Raw genomic sequence first — 20287 nt, 5'->3', positions numbered from 1 at the left:
TCTAAAGTTATCCTTCTGTGGTAATACTTTCTGAACTGGTTATATGTTGATAATTACTTGTAGTGTAGTTCCCTCCTTTAAAGAATGTCTTGTTTTTTTTTTTTCCTGAATTTCCCTCTTCTTTCTCTGGAGCAACTAAAGGAAGATTTATGTAAAACAGTGATTTGCCATCAGTTTGTCTGTAGTTGAGTGCCAGAGAGGTAGGGGTTTGGGGATAGATCATCTTCCTTATTTTTCTTCACATGAGATAAAATTGCAGTGAGTAATCTGTCAAAGCATTCTGCACCTATGGCCAAGAGTTTCTTTTGTGGGTTTGTGAAACACGTGGAAATGTGTTTTGCACTGTCTAGCATTTCAAGTACTTTTATTTTCACACTTACTAAGTGCATCTGTCTTTTTTGCATCCATTTTAAATGCTGAGTGTAACCTGGACAAAAGATTTCTGTTGTTGGTAAAATCGGGAGGGCAGTTAGAGGAGTTCCCTTGTGTCACACTATGGTAAAACTTAAAAGTATAAATCTCAGAATTCACTCTGGAACTGAAACTAGGATCATAAAATCTTAGAATCCTTTAGACTGGAAAAGACCTTTAAGATGATGAAGTCTAACCGTTAACCCAGCACTTCCATGTCCACTGTTAAACCATGTCCCTAAGTTCCACATCTGCATGTCTTTTAAATATCTCCAGAGATGGTGACTCAGCACCTTCCCTGGGCAGCCTGTTCTTGTGCTTGGCAACCAAAATTCTTTTGGTGAGGGATTTTTCCTAATACCCAAACTAAACCTCCCCTGGTGCAACTTGAAGCCGTTTCATCTTACTGCTTGTTACTTGTGAGGTCAATGCAGTAGTAGTTTCTGTTATTCAGAAAGAATCACATATAAATTGTATAGAGAATTTTTTATAGGAAAACTCTTTCACATCAGAAAATTAAGTCACATTTTTCAAGCACATTAGCATTTATTTCTGTGAGAGCAAATTACAGATGCATGTCACTACACAACAATACACAGAAAGCTGAGCTTTCTGAGGGTTTGTTTTTTTGAGTGCATACTGGGATTGCTGCTTTCAAGAAACAGAATCTATGGCTGAAAGAAGAGGAAATGTAATACTAAATTAGGTTTGTATAAATGAGGATGTAGTCAGCCTCCATGTTGTCCAATGGAACCTTGTTATTGATGCTTTGCAACCTCTTGAATTTTCATGAACAAAAGAGGAAAAGTGTTGTTTGCTGAGGTTTGCAAATCTGCAATCTATCCCCTTTGCTGTCCTGACTCTCTACCCATGCAGCCCATTTTTCTCAGCCAGAACCAAAGGCTTCACTCTGTGTCTTGCTTTTAAGTTTAAGAAGGGAGCAGCAGCAGAGTTCTGCTCTAAATGTCTTTCAGATTGTCCGGCTCAGCAGTGCCTGGAGTACAGTGGGAGTAAACTGAAGGTTATTTGCCTGTAGCTGACAGAGAACAGGTTGAGGTTAAAAGGAGGAGCTGTAGGGGGTTTATGTGCCATTTAGGTCCCAAGGTTACATTTAGGTTTCCATGTCCCTCTTTCCTCCCTGTTCTAGAACATAAGGTAGTTTTGTTCTATTTTAAAGTTTACTGTGGCTCTGTCTTTTAGACTTGATGTCTGACAGTTATAACAGAGACTTTCCATTATTATTTTACTTATTTCAATTTATTTACACACTTTGTTTTTATAAAACTAAATATATAATGGAATATATTTATCCCAGTGTTGTGTTGCTTTCCACTCTTATCAGATTGTCAGTGCAGGCTGTACGTTTACAGGAAGTGGTAGGCAGCCCAGATGTTACCTGATTCTTTTAGCCCTGCTTTTGTGGGGCAGCTGAGTGAGTATCCTGCTTACATGACGGTCTTTCTAGGATTTACAATCTGCTGGAAACTGTGCAAACACACTGCATGGGGGCAATACTTTGTGAATCTGTCACTCAAAATAGCCATCAGTGGATTATCCGTGTCCTGTAGTTGTGGTGTAGGGAGAGAGAACTGCCAAGGCTCCTGCTTTAGGAGAACAGATAAAAGGGAGAAGACAGTCAGGTCACATAGATTCAGCTTCGTGTGAAAACCTTGTGATTGAAAGCAGTGTGTGCCTGCAGGTTTGGATGTAGAAGTCCAGCTCACGTGTAATCTGTAGTAATAACAGCACTGTGACTCAGGATCCAGCAGCGACTCAACAAATTCAGAGATAAAAGCAAGCAGTACCGTTTTCTGGACAAAGAGATAAGGTCAAGGAGAGAGCACTCTATAAGGTTGTGGGCCCACTCTGGTATAGTTATGAAGAAAGTGCATTGAATTGACTTACGGGAAAGAGAATTCATAAAATGGCAAAGAAAGCATCAAACAACATTTTGGAGGAGGGAAAGTGACAGTGAGACTCAGGACAGATCTATGATACTCTGTGGTCAACAGAATTACTGAGTTGAATTTCAGACATGCATATTTGGGTTTTATGTATCTTAACTGAAACGGTCTGTCCCCCACACTGTAGTCTTTGCATGCAACATTGAATACTTTGACTGCATTAGAGCAGTGATTTCCCTTGGGAAGTGAAGGATACCTTGCTGTATCTCCTAATCATTCACAGCAAGCATCCTTCTTACCTCACTTCTTTCTCTGGCAGATGTCCTCCTGATCTCCCACGCTTATAATAGAAAGAAATTAGCCTCGTGATATAGTCTGAGAGTGGAAAGTGAGCAAGTGCTGCTGCAATACATGTGGTATCCCCTACTGTTGTGGTTTAGGCCCTTCTAGGAACAAAGGACCACGATCAGCCACAAGTACCAAGGGCCTTTGGAACCCCTTAAGGACAGGGAGGGCTCAATTGCTACTTACAGTCCTGGGCAAAACAGACAGGACTACTCAACTGAGGGAAGAAAACGGAAATGAATTTAATCCGCTACCAACCAAAACCATAACAAACAGAAAACAACATGGATGATGGAAAGCACAACCAGCCATTTAAGGCCACCTTCCCCCCACCTATCCCCTTTTGCCAGGCTCAGAGCCCTGATCCCTGTATCTTTACCTTCTCCTCCCCGAATGGCTCAGGGAGACAGGGAATGGGAGTTTCAGTCAGTCTTTTCCCCATGGCTCCTGCTCCTTGTCTTCTCCCCAGGATAGGTGGGCTCCTCACCAGTGAAGGTGAAGGTCATCCATCTGTCACATGGGAAAAAACATTGTGAGTGCTCTCTAGTGACTTCATTGATATGGTAATCCAGTCACCTTTTTGATTAGGTGACCAGAACACAAATAAGCTGAGCCGCTTTTTTTCCTGAAATTTCTTCATACATATGTATGCAGAGTGGAACTTCTGCAATAAGCCAAAATGCCTGACTTTGCAAACACTTGTGATTTTTAAAGGTGCCGTTTGACATACAGCTTGTAGAAGTTACAGAGTAAAAATTATACACAGCCTGATTTACAAAAGGCAGGCCAAATGTTTTTTCATAGTGGAGGTACAAATTTTCTGTTTGTTAATATGTGTTATTTATATTACAGTGGTACTTAGAAAATGCAGAGAAAATTGCTTTTCCAGGCTCTGTGTGACCTAATATGTCTCTGACTGCACCTGAAACTACAGAATAGGTCAGCACTAAACAATGATGGTTCTTGGTCTGAAGAAGTCAGAGTCAGGCTTTGTAAATTAATATAATTTAAAAGAAAGACATTCAGTGTTTGTTCTAGGAGCTGTTAGCTTTAAAGAAGCTCCTTTGGCAGGCTCTTTTGCATTTGAGCATTTTACATTTACATTTGTGCAGAACTCTTATATAGGAGAAGACATGTCTAAAGAAACCAGCAACTATTTTTTTCACTGTAGAGGCTTGGGAACTGTTCTGGGGTTGTTTCTTCCAGCTTCTTAAGTAAGGAATAAATGGATAGACAGCAGTAAGAAGATGTGCTGTTGGTCTGGTTTGGACTGCTACATTGTTGTGTCTACTTTCAGCTCTTGAGACTCTCTAGTTTAAGTCCCCTGTAATATATCTATGAAGTATAACATAACATAACATAACACAGATTGTTTCATAGAAATAGAAGGAAACTGTCTATGCTTATCAGATTTTAAATCACAGATATTACAAAACATTAGCCACTATATTAATCACTTTTTGGAGAGAATTGTAGGAAAGGAGTTAGTAAGAATGTGATACATCAGTGTTGTTTTTGTTGTTGAAAGATTTGGAACAGAATCCTAGCAAGAAACAAGGGGAAAAGAGTTTATTTCTTTTATTAGCTAAAGTTCTGACTTTGAGAAATCAGAAAAAATAAATCTTTGTCTTTGCAATCTCTTCAGTCCTCTCAGTCATCAATTTTTAATATTTGCAAACAAAGTAAGCTTAGACTGAAGTGGATGGTCAAACCATTCTGTTTCAGTACTTGAAAGCACTATGGAACTGCATCATTTTGGCTGAAAAGAACCAAAGAAGAAATAGTGCTATCCTCAAGAAAAACTGGGTTTGACTTTAGAGCCCTTCATAGTCAAAACCAGGCAGCCAAGGAAAACAAAGGGGGAAATGCAAAGTAGAAAAAATCCAACCAGATGATGGAAAAACTCACTCCTGGTGACAACATAATGATTGATGGTACTAAAATTGCAGACATCATAGGGAGAACTTTTATTAATATATAAATATATGTAATGTAGAATTAAATAAGACATATTACAAATTTTAGGGTAGAAGTTTTGGTTTTATTTGGCTATATGAAGTACTTGTGTGAGATCTGTGTGTCTAAGTAATTTTTTTTTCTTTTAAACCTCTGGCCTTGGACTGCCTGAGTCCTAACCTTACTATAAAATCACATCTGTCAAGTTTCCTCAGTTAATTGTAGCTAATGTTTGCTTTTGGGAGCTGATAAGATGTTGTAAAAACTTCCTCTGGTGTAGAGATTTGTATTTAGAGTTTTTTAGATGGAAACACTCAGGTCAGAAGTGGGATGTAGACATGGATGTTGGGGTGAGTGGCAGCGCTGTGCGGGGTTGGTGGTTGGGAGCTGTGGACTGGAAGAACTGAGAAACCCCGGGCTGGAGCATTATGTCGAGTGTTTCTCCCTGTACTACCCACTGCCTCACTTTACCTATGGGGAAACTGGCCTGTTGCTGTGATGAGAATGATGAACAGAATGGGAAAAAATCTCTATCTAAAGTGTGTTGAAAATCTGGAATTAATAACCTTGCAAGGAGCCAAATGATGAGGAACAGACAAAAGTATGTCAAATAATGAATGCTACAAGGAAGGTATGTCATGAACTTTTCATGGCAGAGGATAGGGGGATATTTAATTAACTTAAAAGCTGGCAAATTCACAGTGAGTGTAATTACATTGTGGAATTAATTCTTCATTGAAGGTTATTGAGGCCAAGACTTCAGCAAGATTCAAAATGAGATTCCAACTTTATTTGGGCAGCAAAAGGTACTCTGAGCTGTAGCAGTAAATCCCAGAAAGTTTTTGCAATGCCATGCTCTGAGGTTTAGGTGAGTCTTTAATGACTTTTGATCAAATGACGCTGAGGAGAAGGAGGATATATTATTTACATTTTCTGTTTCAACCTTTTTACCTTACTCTGTCCTGTAAGTAACTGTAAAGTGCTGAAAGACATGAGAAGAGCATTGGAAGGGATTCACTGTGACCATTCCTCTGTTTCTGACACTGGGTGGGATCCAGTGTCACTATTTTTGTGTTTCTTAAACTCTTCCAGTCATAGAGACTAATGTCTGTTCAGACATTCAAAGCATGACGTTATTAGAGAAGTGGCAAAAGGCATTATTTATCTTCTGGAAGAAACCAGGATGCTGTATTTTCCCATCTTACACATACAAGTTTTCATAGGCCTGTCACTATTTAATTATATAAATAGAGAGGGAATCACCTTTTAGTTAATGAAAGAAGTCACTTCTAGTTCTGCTTTTCATGCTTGATACCAAGGTTGTAGTGAAAACATGAGATGTTCAGATGGGGAGGTAGGCTTTGCAGTGCTACTATGGTAAGAAATCAAACAGTAATGGTGACACCAAATGAAAATGATGAGGCATTCCTATGAGGGCCAGTCGGTGCAACATCCCAGGTGTGTGCAGGAGGGAACAGTTGTGAGGGCTGATGCCAGCCTTGGCCATGAGAAAGCCTTAGCTGAACAGCAGCTGATCCATGAGGATGTTAGAATGAGCAATATCTGAGATTGCAGATGATTAATAAAGGTAAATTAAAAAAAAATGGTAAGTCTTGCCAGCATTAAACAGCAAAGGGGTGATTAAAGACCTTTGCAATGCAGCTCTAGGGTCAACAGTTCTGAGTGTGACTGGCCATTGCTCAAGTAGTACAGGAATACCCAAAGAAGAGCTGAGAGCTGATCATTTGCAAGGTAGAAAAGAATGAAGATCACTGAAAATGTGATTGTGACATAGCCTTACAGAAACAAGAGACAAATGAATGAAATTTCAAGTCTGAATATGAAACAAGCAGAAGAAAATAAAAGCATGTGTTGGGCCTAGTATTTAAGGATTCTCGAGTTCTTTCTGAAGCATTACCTGGGCCACCAGCTGATCGGAGTGGGTGTGTTCCTTTGCTGATGTGGACTTAAAATCAGAGGAAGTCTGTTTGGATGTATACATCTGCTTTGTAGGACAGCAAGCAAAGGTACAGCTTCGGCTGATTCTTTATCTGTGTCAGATTTAGGTGGACAGTTGTCCACTCATGCTGGGCACTCAGATCATCAGCATTTGGAAGCCAAACAGATGCATTGAGGATCTTGGATTTCAAGTACAAGTTCAACGGCTGATAGTTGATCTGTGCATGTTGGTTACATGCATTTCTGTCCAGAACAATCTACATATATGTGCTGTCTGAATTATACTGAAAGACCAGTGTTTTGTATATATTTATAAGAGGCTGTAAATCCTACTGTAATCCTTGCATTCTTAATTTCTTTTGAAATCGCTGCCTTGCCAGGCTGTGCTGGTCTTATTTCCCAGCTAGGACTTAATAACAGAGTATTAAATTAAGTCTCTTGTTGCTTTTCTGCATGTTAAGTAATCTTTATTGGCACTTGTAAAGTACAGCTATATTGTAAATGTAAAAACAAATGGACTGATGGCTTTTGTAAGGTACGTTATTGGTGTTCCGCAAGCTAACATGTTTGTCATTTACCTACTGATTCACAAAATGAAGTAAATCACAATGGGAATTCCAGTAAACCAGTGAATTAAGAAATGTTTGTAATAATTATTAGCTACCTGTCGGTTTGTGACAATATAAGAACAAGAGCAGAACTGTATTGGTTTTGGCATATTGATACAAATGTGGATTCATGGGCTTTCCCAAAAACCGCTTGCAAACCACCAACCTTTTCATGAAAGCCAAACCCAAATGCTGAACTTCATCATCACGCCTGTTAGAAAGGCATTGCTGGTTTTGGCTTTTAGTACAGATGAAAATGAACACTGCTCAGTAAAAGTTTGCTTGCTTTGATTTTATTAAGTATAGCCATGATTTGATTCCAGCTTCCTTTTTAAAAGAACTCAGTATTGCTTTAAAGAGTGTAACAAAGATGTGAAAACATTGCATTCTTTTGGGTTTGAAATATTTTAATGTTTTTGAAATCTGAGATAAAAGGATACAGAAATCATGGAACAACCTCATTAACATATGAAATAATCATGAACTCAGAACTGAGAGAGGAAAGCAAATGTTGGCATGTCTGGCTTACTGCACCAAATTTCTATATCTTGATCAGGAGTAGTTGTAAGCTGGAAATAGAGAAAAATAAGAAGGATGAGAGTATGTAGATCTGATTTTCCATTTTCACAGAAATGTGTGCCGCAGATCTAACAGAAACTTGCAGATTTTCAAGTGCTGTATTTCACAGGCACTGGAGAGTAATGCCTCCTATGAGAACAGCTGCTGTGTGCTAACACCAGTATGAGCTGTCACATTAGGTCTTTAATAATGTCATGGACCTTTAGGAGCCTTTGGAGGTGCTACAGCAGGGAAAAAATGGAATTGTCAAGTATTGTGAAAGCTGAAGAACGGGGACATCCATTTTGTCTCGAGATAATTGAAAATATGCAGGTGTTTTTCCTTTCAAATTGTATTGCAAGCTTAAGAGACTAGAACCTGAGTCAGCCTTTGGGTAATAGAAGTCCTTGAGTAAAAGGATGCATATTTTCAGCGCTTCATAAACACTTTGCCCACATAACAGGAGAACAGCAAGCTGCTTTTGGGCTTCTCTGTTCGTTTAGTAACATGCTTGGAATTAAGTTGAGTAGCCAGATGATGTTAATTCACCTTGCTGTCTGAGGTCTTTCTGGAAGAATATGGGAAAATGACATGAATACATTTTAGGTTGTTTCTTTTAAGAGTGGAATTTCAGTTCATGCAGGAATTAGTCTAGTGACAGTTTTCAAGTATAGGTTTTTTAGATAGAAAAGATGAAGTGATCTGGGTACCTTAATAACATGTACAGCAGTTCATGTATATTGGATGCCTTTAAATAGCTGTTTGTTTTATCTTATCTGGCTGTTAGATCAAGTAGGCTGTCAACAAAATGTAATTTGAAATATCAGGCAAAATTACTTGTGCAGGCTGTAAAATAAGGATTAAATTTTTTTTGATTTCTTGAGGCCTGAGACAGATTTCATTTACTCTGCATTGTCAGGACAGGCATATTCTAATGTGTTCTGCATACATCTTCCCTCATTTGTAGGCCTAGATTTGGTTAAAAACGTTAACTGGGTTTTCTTTGAATTGCAAATTAATTGCAGTGAATATTTAGTTATCTCAGATTAGTAGGAAAATAAATACTTCTAGGAACTGTGTAGCTTGGGAAGCCTTTATCTTTTTAGAAACAGTTTGGATAGTGGCTATTATATAGCAATAACAGTGGAAGAAAAACTCAGTTTAATTTGTTGAAGTAGTCAACTAGATAATATCAGCGCTGGAGTACTAAAAGCAAAAATACGGGTGGGGAGAAGTCCAGTGATAAGAATTTGTAGTTCTCAAACAGTAAGTAGCATTACATCATTTACAAGTAGTATCTAGTAATGGGAAGAAAGGGTGATCTGAACCACATGTCTCATTTTAATCAAATAGGATACTTCAGGTGCATTTTAAAGGAAGTTTAATGAAAGACACAGAAATTGAAAACTTGATAAAATACAACCTGAGTTCTCTTTGATAAAGTAAATGGTATAAGACTGGCCTGAGCTCTTGCTTTCTTAAGGTAGCTCACCTTTTTAGACACATTTTTAGACAAATGAAGTTTGTCTGCCTGGAGGCCAGGAAAGCCTGTGGTACAGGGACAAATGGAAAAGAATCATTTGAAGTGGGAAAGATGACAATCAGTGGGAAAAATGAAAAAAAAAGGTAAAGAGGATGCTATAACAGCTTGGAATAAAAGAAGAAATACATCTGAATTTAGTTTCAGATGGAACTACATTATTTTCTGAAGAGAGTTTGGCTTGTTCTCCTGCAATACAGGTGGGCTAGACTCAGTGATGCAGAAGTTGCCGTCTACCTATGTGACACCTTTTAAGACCTCCTGAAGGATAAGGTTAATAAAATGGGAGATCAGCTTTTCCTCAAAAGAAAGTGAGCAGTGAGATTTAGAAATAAAAATGTGGTCCTGCTCCCCACAGTACTTCTTGTGTGAAAGCATTGCTTTCAGGTTGTTCCATTTATCCGGCCTGCAGCCTCTGTGTTGTGTCTCCATTGGTCAGCAGTTCTCCACTGACTTGCAGTGGGACAGAAATAGTAATTGAGATGATGTGCTTTGGAGCTTGGGTTTGATACTGTGCTAAAGTGAAGTTCTGAGACACAAAATTATGAATTAATTTCGCTGGAAAGACAGCATCGGTATGTGTGTAATACAGTATTACAGTTCAGCAGTTCCCAAGTGTGGTGTTTTCTGTGCCAAGCAGTAATGTTAGAATTACTTTCAACTATGTGAGAGAGAGTAACACAATTTTGCACTTGTTTTGGACTACTTGAACTGTTGGATATGGATCAGATCCGTAAAATGCACCTAAACACTAACTTGATGTGTCTAAGTTGTAAGTGGTCTTCTGTGTAGTGAAGCCTGTGTTCACAGGTGAAGTAACATTAGGGTCCATCACAGCCATCTTAGCAAGAACAATTGAAAGGCAAGAAGAAATACTTTAGAGTTTTTGAAATTTAGGTGACTCAGTCTATGCTTTGGACCATCTCTATCCTGTCTTGCAAAATACAACAGGAGAAGATGCATTGATTTAATGCACCTGTTAGAGCATATACAACTAAATCCTTTTGTTTGCTATCTCACTCCTAAAGTAAATGCATCAATAACTGTCTTTCAGAGGGAATTCTAAGAAGGAAAATCTAAATAAAGCAGTTTTATTTTTCACAAAATAGTTAAAAATCTGCTGAGACAGTGGAGATGTAAGGGACTGTTTAATGTTGTTGCAAGAGTGCTCATCACTCAGAGGAAGGGTCTTCATTTTGATCTACTTGCGTAGCAGGATACTGAAGCAGGTGTCTGAGGAGGTCATTCCCCTTTGTACATTTTTACTATGTATATGTTTATATACTTCAGGGATTTTTTGAAGAAACTAAGGTTATTTTACTCTTGTTCGGAAGCTTGAGGAAAGAACTGGAGTTACTGGTGACTGGAATGGAGGTAACAGGTGTGCTTTAGGTTGTTGTTGGAGTTGCCTAGAGCATGACATATCATGGTTCACATTATTACACTTAGACATTCCAAGTTTATGATAGGGTTGCATCCCAACTGTTGAAAATACGAAGGCAGGTGGTGAGTATGTCAGATAAACAATAGGCATTTATGATTCTTGAACATTGATGGTAGAGTTTGTGATAGAGGAACTTGAACTGAAAGAAGTAGTAGGAAGTAACTTATTAACCGGATTTAAGAAAAGTAAGCGCTATTATTTCAACAGAAAAATGTGAATATTGTCTTGGAAAACACTTGTGTTCATAAATGATGACTTTTTTGTTCTTCAAAATGATGTATATCATATAACAAAACATGATGTACTAAAATAGTAGACCAGATTATTGAGCTCAATGATGTCCCAAGTGCTGCATTTTTTAAGACATTATGGTCACTCAGGATAGTCATTATGGTAATTTAAGTCCCTGTTCACAACTGCTCAATATTCTTCTGCAACCATTAGCGGTTTTCTAATTGGTTGAAGAAGAGTGTTCCTGCTTAAGCTTCTCCTTGGTAGTTAAGAAATCTGGTCTTTTCTGTGTTTGCATCCAGCTGTTGAAGTATGTGGAAATTTGCATTTGCATGAAGGGAATTTTTTTCCCTGAAGAAATTCTATTTTTACAAAAATGGTGGGAAGAGATTTGGACATTTTGGCATTCTAATACCATAGTACAACTGCTCTAAATAGCTATTTTTTAAATCAATGCAATGTCTTTAAATCCACATTAGGGTAAAATAAAATGATTATATATAGTGCTGAAACTCTTCTATTACTGTCTAGCATAACTAATCTCAAGCACAAAAGCTTTATGGAGGGGGAGAACGTTGCAATATATCAAGTAAAAGCCATTCTTTATATATATATATATATGTTTCTTTTTTTGTTTTTTCCCCAGCATATGAAACTAGGAGTTCCAGATTTCTGTTCTGAATTGAAATTTGGGAAGAGCTCTGCAGTCATACTGTCGTGCGTCAAAATACTGGAAGCAAAATTATGGATGACTGATTTAGAAATCTGTTGCTTTTTGGAAGATTTGCATTCTCTTCCAAAAAGATTAACCCATTAGGATTTCTTTTGGTTAAACTTAGCAATGGCCAAAGTAGTGAAAAAATAAATAGTTACAAGGTTGTAAGCAGGAGAGTTCTTGCCACTAGAGAAGCAGCAAAATAAAAAAAATTCACTATGAATCAATTTTATCATTTTACTTAGATACTACAGGCTTTTCCTTTTGGAAAACCTGGGTATATTTTTCTGCCCAGGGAAGAAAATACTTTTACAGACTGGTTCAGATAATATATTTTAGATCTTGTTTCATACATCTTTTGTGTGTTTCTCCTTCAGGTTTTCTCCCCTTCCTCTTGTTTTTTGTGATTTGTTGTTGGTTTTTTTTCCAAGACGTTGTCAGGGCTGGGAAAGATTGGAACACAAATTTTTGCAATACCCAGTGCAGTGCAGAAATGTCTGATTTGCTCGGAACTGTACTAAATAACGATCGATGGAATTACTGCTATAATTATCTTTCTGCAGGGAACATTTCTAAGTTGAAATGTAAAGCCTGTCTATTAAATAACATTTATCAGGAATGTTTCCTTAGGCATACTTTTCAGAATTGTGTTTTATTTTTATCTTGAGCAAGATCTGACTCTGCAAGGTTTGTGTTAGAGACAGGGAATAACTAGAACAGGCAAATGCCTCATAGGCAACAGGAAAGTGAGTGGAGAGATGAAAGATGAGCTTCCAGCAGCTGCAAAAAGAATATACACTTCAAGGGCGCCCTATAAGCCTTATAAAGCAATAAAGGAAGGAAAACAACATTATGAAGGGTCCTAAGAGCCATAACATTCCAAAAATGGCAAGGATTGCTTTCATTATGTAAAGTGTTCGTTAAAGCTTTAAATAATGAAATAAACTCTTGACACTGAGAATGGAAACCTTCACTGTTCAACCACTCTCTGTTTACTTTACAATAATCCAGGCCATAAAAATAGTGCTGCACAAATACACCGTTCTGGGGGAGCTCTGAGGTGCCCGAGGACCACACAGTTCTCCCAGGGAGCGGGGTGTCAAGCCGCACACCGGCTCCTGGCCTGCGGCCGTGCCCCAACTAGGCCAAATGGACCTAAGGCAGAAAATCCCCAGCGCTGTTTTCAGTGGCTTTGACTAGGTGTTTCAGGATTCTCCTGAGGGGAAATTTTTTTGCTTCCTTCTTTCTATTGAAGGCCAGGCGTGTTTCGGGTGTTGGAAAAAATGTACCGAGGACTTTGGGACCAGAAAGTAAGTGGGGAAACTCATTAAGGGGCTCTTGTGGGTTTCAAGTTGGTGATACTAAAAAGTGTCTCCTATATAAAATGATTTACTACTCAGTTGTTAAACAATATAGAATTTGAATTAAGATTAGGAATTTAACAGATTATACATCAAATTATTTAATGTGTCTATCAAAAGAATGGGAAGGAAGTATTTATTATGAACAGTTTCAAGATTCAAAAGACCTTGTATCTGTTATTTTAGCAGTGCTGATATAGTTAATGGCATAATCTGTTTAAATATTTTTTTCTGAATTAGAAGCTACTTTAGAAACACTATAAGCTGTAAAGTACACATGGAGCACTCCTCCTTATCTGTCATTGAAATTCAGACATTTTCTGCTTTGCTTGCGATGTAAAGGAACAAAATGTACCCTTAGGGGAAAAAAAGTAATTCAGCTATATATGGGTAAAATTATCATTGAAACCTTTAAGCTACAGCATATTCCTCTTAAAGGCACTTGAGCAGTACCATTATTTATGATACTGTTTGCAGTGAAAGTGTGGGATCCCATTAATTTTTCTGCCCTGTGCCATACTTTACCATTTGTTTCTTTGTCATAGCTCTGACTAGTTTTCTAAGCTGCTGCTGAGGTTAAACGTCTTTTAAAAAGACATTGTAAAAGACAACGGCTCCTGATATATATTTTTGTGTTCATGTACATGTTACTTGAGTTATATCTGTGTAGTTTTGATATCTCTGTACTTGCACCATCCAAAATGAAATCCTTTGTCTCTTGCCATATTTTTGGGAGACCAGACAGGGAGACTGTCTGCATCATGAGTGGGAGAAGTAAATGAGTCACAGTTCTCTTTATGAGGAGCTTTGTTTCATTCAAATCCCTGTTGCCAAGATGCTGACACTGAATTTGAGTCATCAGCAATAAAAAAGTCGAACAGAAAATTGAATCTTTAGAGGGCAGAAAATCATGGGCAAAGGAAAGACACTCACCAGCAAGCTCTCTGTTAGTCTGTGCTTGAGAGGAGTTATTGATTGCATTGGTTCCCATGGTGGATTTTTCCATAAGTGCCTTAAACTAATTCAAAGTCCCAGTTTGAAACTTCATTTCGAAGCATGCATGTGTAGTGAAAACCAGCAGCATCAGTCAGACTTCGAGATCACTGAACATGAAATTGAGTTTTCACTGCACTAAACAAGGTGGTTTTATCATTAGCACCGTGATGTGCCCTAAAAGACTAAGATCAGTAAGAAGCACAGGCATCTTCCAGAAATTTATCTTGCTTTGGGTTTGAGTTTGGTTTTTTCCACCTGTATAATGCAATTATCTTTTGCTTGAATAAAGTTGTTTCATATACCATGGTAGCCGCTGTGTTTGTGTTCAGGAAGTTATGATAGACCAACTAATATTTTAGTTGAAAAAGAAGCTTTGTTACTATATTGACTTTAAGTGTTTTACTTTCATGAAAGTAGCACAGATTTTTTTTTCTAATGACTGACAGCTTTTAGAGTTTAAATGGTTTAAAGAACACTGGTAAGGTACAGATATTTTTCATATGGAAGTATTTGCACATTTAGCAACCCTTCCACCAACAAAACACTGATAAGTCAATGTTGTGCTGATTACCTAAAAGGTGTCGTTTTATTCTTTTCACTTCAAGGTATAATTCCATGATGAGTCTAGGACATAAATGCATGGAGCTGACTCATGGGGGCAGGAAAGGGGATGGGATAATGGGAACAACTTCAACATTTACAGATATTTCTTACTCCTCAAAATACTTCGTATACTGTGGAGGATCCCAAAGGGCTCTCTGTTACCTAGAATTCCTTCTTTGCTTGTGATGAGTGTGTGCTGTGATTATGTTGCTCTGACCCGCCTCCCCTTGGCTTTGCCCTGTTGTCTTTGTAAAGAGCATTGCTCTTGAAAGAAAGAGAAAAATTCAGTACATTTTCAAGGAAAATGGAGGGTATAATGCAAACAGTAGCAATTGTGGTGAGCATAGTTGAATGAACTTCCACTACAGTGTGGCTTTGCTAAATATAGCTACGAAGTACTTGTAGTTTGTGAGCGTCAATGTAGGAGAGTACTGCCATCTGCAACTGGAGGAGTTGCAGAAACAAGGGCACAAATGACAAATAAAGAGATGACAATAGGATTAGAGAGTGCCATAGTCTTGATCCTGTACTCAGCTTGACCGCACAACCTTCCTCCTTGGCGGTTTGGGTCGTCTTTCATTTGTGCTTTCCCTTTCATTGCAAAAGTGGCATTTTCCCTATTTTGCCTGAAGAGAATCTGGAAGACTAGAAATAAGAAATTAACTCATTTTATGGAATGAGGACGAGTGTACTGCATGCCTGATGTTCAGCAGTCGTTGACAGTCAATTTTAAATATGGATGGGGAAAAAAATAAGAGTAAAATTTGCTCACTGTTGGTGAGTTCATATCTCTCAGGCTTTTGTTTTGCTCTTCCCCTGCTGACCCTTCTGGATATACATCTGTGGCTCTCCAATGGTGGAAACCTATCAAATCACCAGTGAAGGGGAAGAGCAAAAAAGAGCAACATGTTCAGAGGAAAAAAACCTTAAAGACTGCTAATGCAAACAGGATGCTGAAATCCTTGAGTGCAGTAACATGAATGCAGCCTGCGAAGAAGGGAGTGAGAAAGAGGAGGGCCTGGAGACCAGCTGTGGGATGAGCCGCAAAGTAGTGGAGCAGGGCAGAGCACTTGAGAGCATAGACAGGGCCAGGGGAAGGAGTGAGAGCCAAGGAAGGAGACAGAGGGAGCCGATGGCTGGCTTCAGGGACCTGCTAAACAGAGGTGTCACCTTTCAGCTGCCTGCTATGTGATGGTGTCTTGTCCTGAGGACACCCATCCCCAAGGCTTCCTATGCCATGTGCTCCTTCTGCTCCTGCATGACCACATTGCTATAGTTTTTTTCATCATGTCACCATCCATGGCCTAGTCTTTTTTACTGTAGTCCAACACCCTGCTCATACCAGCTTGCTTCCCAGAACTGTTGTGTGGAGCATTGCAACAAGGCTCAGAAATGCCATGCTAAAGTGTCATGAGGGGAAGGCTAGAGAGTGATGCAGCAAGGAGGTCTAAATGTGCAGGGGTTTGAAGAGTTCGGTCATGTAGGAAATACCAAAACCAGCACATAGTGTCTGCTCAAAAGATATCGTGGGTCGGATCCTTCTGTCCTTTCAGTTGGACTTGCAATGTGTGCAGCAATGTCCTGGGAGTCTGCTGGCTTTTCAAGAGAAGAAGTGTTAATTAAAAAAGGAAAGGTAACATAAATCCTGTATTCTCATGGCAGGGAAGTGTAGTTGGTGTAATCCTATTGATACTCTGTAAAAACCAAGCCTAAATTCAATATTGTTCTATGAAGAGGATGAATTAGGTGGACCTGATTGAAAAGCAGTCTGTTCCTCATATGAGACTGCAAAATTATTGCATTAATTTGCAAAGACATGGAGGACATAGATTAAAGGTCTTAACATTGTGTTTGAAAGACTGGTGATTGATGATAAGAGCAGAGTTTAAGCTCACTTAACATTTGATAAGCTGTGTTTAGTATATATTAGGAGCTTACACAATGAATTCAACATAGCTTTGAAATGCCATGGTTTTGCATATATTGTGGCAGTATTTTAGTAATAATTTAGTTATTGTTCATATTCTAAAGTTATTCTACCTGAAAAAAAATTAAATGACCACAAATGCCACTAATTCTGATAAATACAGCATTTTTGTGTACTTCCCTAGACTATATGATACAGTCGACTTCCTTCTACTTCATAATGTAATACTTGATACTACAATGAAAATTGTGGTGATTTTATATTCTGCTGTTACATGGTTTTTTTTAGATTTGATTGCCATGACAATGATAGACATAATTATAGAAAGATTAGTGATAATTCTAAAGGATTTTGCTGTTTACTTCTGGAAGTTGAAATATTAACATTAAATTGTCTCAGAAAGTCATTTATTAGTGATTTTTTGGTGGAGATGGTATCCTGGGAAGGGAGTCACAATTGTTCCTTCTCAGAATAATTCCTTTACGTAGTGAACTTCAGAAGAGTGATCTAATTTGAATAAAATCTTATTATTGACAGAAAATAACACTTGGTAGTTATCTTTCCCACTTTGATGTCAAAGAATTGTTTGTCCTCTTCCTTTCTTCACATTTAGGATGCTATAGGTTTAGAAACTAGCAGAAGAAACTTGGATTCAGGTTCCATGAGCAATGTCTAGAATGTGTGGCTTGCGAAATTGATTTGCATGTGTATGTACTACCACGTGTGTGGAAGAGTAACCAACACCAGTTGTTCATAGTTTCCTACTTAAAATGGCATTGCCAGCTTGCACATATCACAGTGTAGCTGTGGTTCTCCTTACATTATCTTTTCTCCTTTAAGAGCCATAGTAAACTAAACCATTCAAATATTTACTCAAATTAAGATGTGTCTGGAATTTATAAGAATTTTATGTCGATCAGTACAGTGCATTAATAGCAATTTGTTTATCAAAACTTCAAAGGGAAAAAATTATTCTTTTTTATCATTTTTAAATAGAAGTAAACATGTTGTTCCATTACAACATTTTAATGAAGTGGTATCTGTAGTTACTGTCTAGTTTGAGAGAAGCTGATGATTACAATGGAGAGGGAGCTTGTTTCACTGGTTTGAACACATGCCAGAAATATTCAAAATAGGAAGAAATGTGCTTGAAAAGTCAGTGGGTTTGAACTTTAAAGGCTTAGGTCCTCATGCCAAGTCTGCCACTTCTTCCCTGGGTAAATATGGGATGATTATCATTTGAAGTGCTTCACTCTCACTTTCCTCGTTTAAAGACAGATATTTAAGTTGACTTTTTGTAGGGCAGTTTGAGATATGGTAGAGAAGACTATAGGTGTTATTTTAAGCACTGTTTTTTAACCAAGAACAAGAGGTTGGCTCAGGACACTGGCAGAGAGGCTTGGAGAATTTTTCTTTCTTAATGCTTATTGGAACCAATCCCTAGAAAGGGTCTGTCACTGAGAAACAACATTTGAAGGTGATTTCATGTAGTTATTGATTGCAGACCAACACACAGGAAGCTCTATCCATACACTAGTGTTAATTTAGCATCCATTTATCAGAGTGGCTGGAATTGAAATGAGCATGTAGTTCTATTAGCAAATGATCTCCTTGGTTGAAGATTGAACATAGAGATGGAGGAGCATAAACAGACACATGCTGTATGTAGCTGGACGTTACTGCCAAAGGTCTACTCCTTTTTGTGGTTTCTGCCTTCCTCAGCCCTCAACCTGTTACAAAGAGACGAGTCCAGTGTTGCAACTGAACTTTAACTGCATGACGACCCTCACAATAGCAGGTTTGGCTATTGAAAGGGCAGGGAAGACAGTGTTATTTAAAAATTCTTACAGTTTTGAAATCTATCAATCTTTTTATCATCCAAAGTAACTTGTATTGACTTTGATACATAGAGATATGTGTGTTCATCTGTGCTAACATATTTGGAAAGAGGAATCTGGATATTTGAATTATATTTGAGAAGTATTTTAACCACTAGAGCTCCAGAGCCAGGACTATATTGCAGCTTCAGTGACAAACTTCTCCTGAACTCTTAATAAGACTACAAGCATATGTTTTGTTCTACATACCTAATTATTCCTCAGTTTTAGGACACTTTTACAGAAAATTATCTCTTATCCTTACTGTTTTTTTATTTTAAAAAAAAAAGTAGAGGAAACTGCAGGCACAAAAAAAGTCATATTAATTGAGTTTAAGAAGTTTAGACATTTATCTTGAAATTTTTTAGGGATTTAACTGGAAAGTCAGTCAAAGAGTCTTTATGGTACCGTTTTGTGGTAGACCTGTGGTAGTTTGATTTGATTTAGTTCCATTCAGCACTGCTTAGAAATCAGCTAAAACATTTATATTGCAGAAATGATGTAGCAGCGATTTCAAGTCTTTTGTGTCTCACATACTTATCCCATTAATGATAGAAAATGTTAATCAGTAATGTGTTTTGCCAGCCACCACAGGCCCACGCACTCTATGCAATCCATTGTTTATTAACCTAATGAAGGTCATTGTAGCTTTTGAAAGCTTGTGTGACAGCATCTCAAAATGGTTTTAGAACTCCGTCATGCTGGACTCTGGTGGTGGAATAAATCAAGGCTGGGTATTTACTTGTCAGAATGGATTTAGTGTAAATGAGTTTTTTCTGGGTGGAATGAACATACTGTGCTTTTCATTTGTTCATTATATTTGTCAAGACAGACAAACAGCACAGTGGCGGCTAAACTGATGGTGCTGCCATTAAGCAGCTAGACTGTCTTTTCCACATCTTATTGATTTTCCCTTTCTTTTCTTGGCAGGTGACATCACACAGAAGGGATATGAAAAGAAGAGATCAAAATTAATTGGGGCCTACCTGCCACAGCCTCCCGGTATGTGTAACGGTGCTTGCGATACGTGAAGGTGTCAGGTGTACTGATAGTTGCCACAGTAAAAATATGCATCTGTGAACCAATATATGTGGTAGAAACAAAGCTATTGTTATGCAAAAAAACCCTTATTCCATCTATTTTATGTATATATGTCCGCTTTGATGTGTGTGTACATTTTTACATACGTTGCTGTGGGTTTGGCAGTCATGTCTGGAAAATAAAATCAACCCAGGCTTGTTAGAGAAGTATTTTTTCTTAGAAGTAATGCAAAAATACAGAGGAGAGTGTGATGTCCTTACTCATTAAGACATCAGCTAAGTAAAGCTTTCTGAGCAGAGGTATACACAATGACACAAGAGAACTTTTGAGGTTTGTACCTTCTTCCATTTGTGGGTTTTCTGTCCTAGTCTCTCTTTTGAAGACACTACAGAGACTTGCAACATCCCTAGAGTTCAGCTTGTAGAACTTGGACAACTGGCCCTTTGTACATATCTGGTCTCAACATTGAAGGATGAACTGCATGTACTTGCCCAAAAGGTGTAAAAATATCCTCAAACTAAATGTAATAATGTATGGCTTTGTTGAAATTATTTCCTATCTATAACAAGAATTTTTCAGAGTTCTTTCACTCTTCTGAGGCACTGGATCATGAAGTTGAACATGTGGATGGAGGTATTAGTATAGACCTCCATTTTATGTTGGCCTCAGAGGAGCATGCACCACATACTTGTGGCATCTGATGAACCTTATGGAGGCTTCACTTGGACTTAGCTATCCTCTGAGCCCTGTTTTTGTTGCAGGCCTGGGAATTGGTTTCCTCCTTCTTTGACAAAACCCTGTCTTTATGGTG

General features: G+C 38.1%; 1 protein-coding gene across 4 annotated transcripts in view; it reads left to right on the top strand.

Annotated features, from left to right (window-relative positions):
• The window catches only part of DIP2C (disco interacting protein 2 homolog C), a 322942-nt gene that overhangs the window by 156101 nt on the left and 146554 nt on the right, over window positions 1-20287 (top strand). For all 4 annotated transcript variants that reach the window (XM_061996483.1, XM_061996482.1, XM_061996481.1 and 1 more), the window contains exon 2: window positions 19366-19437. In XM_061996483.1, coding sequence (XP_061852467.1) covers window positions 19366-19437 — 72 coding nt within the window. The remainder of the gene's footprint in view (window positions 1-19365; window positions 19438-20287) is intronic.

This window comes from Colius striatus, chromosome 5 (assembly GCF_028858725.1).
Source record: "Colius striatus isolate bColStr4 chromosome 5, bColStr4.1.hap1, whole genome shotgun sequence".
Taxonomy (NCBI): domain Eukaryota; kingdom Metazoa; phylum Chordata; class Aves; order Coliiformes; family Coliidae; genus Colius; species Colius striatus.
This window is presented reverse-complemented; position numbering and strand designations above follow the sequence as displayed.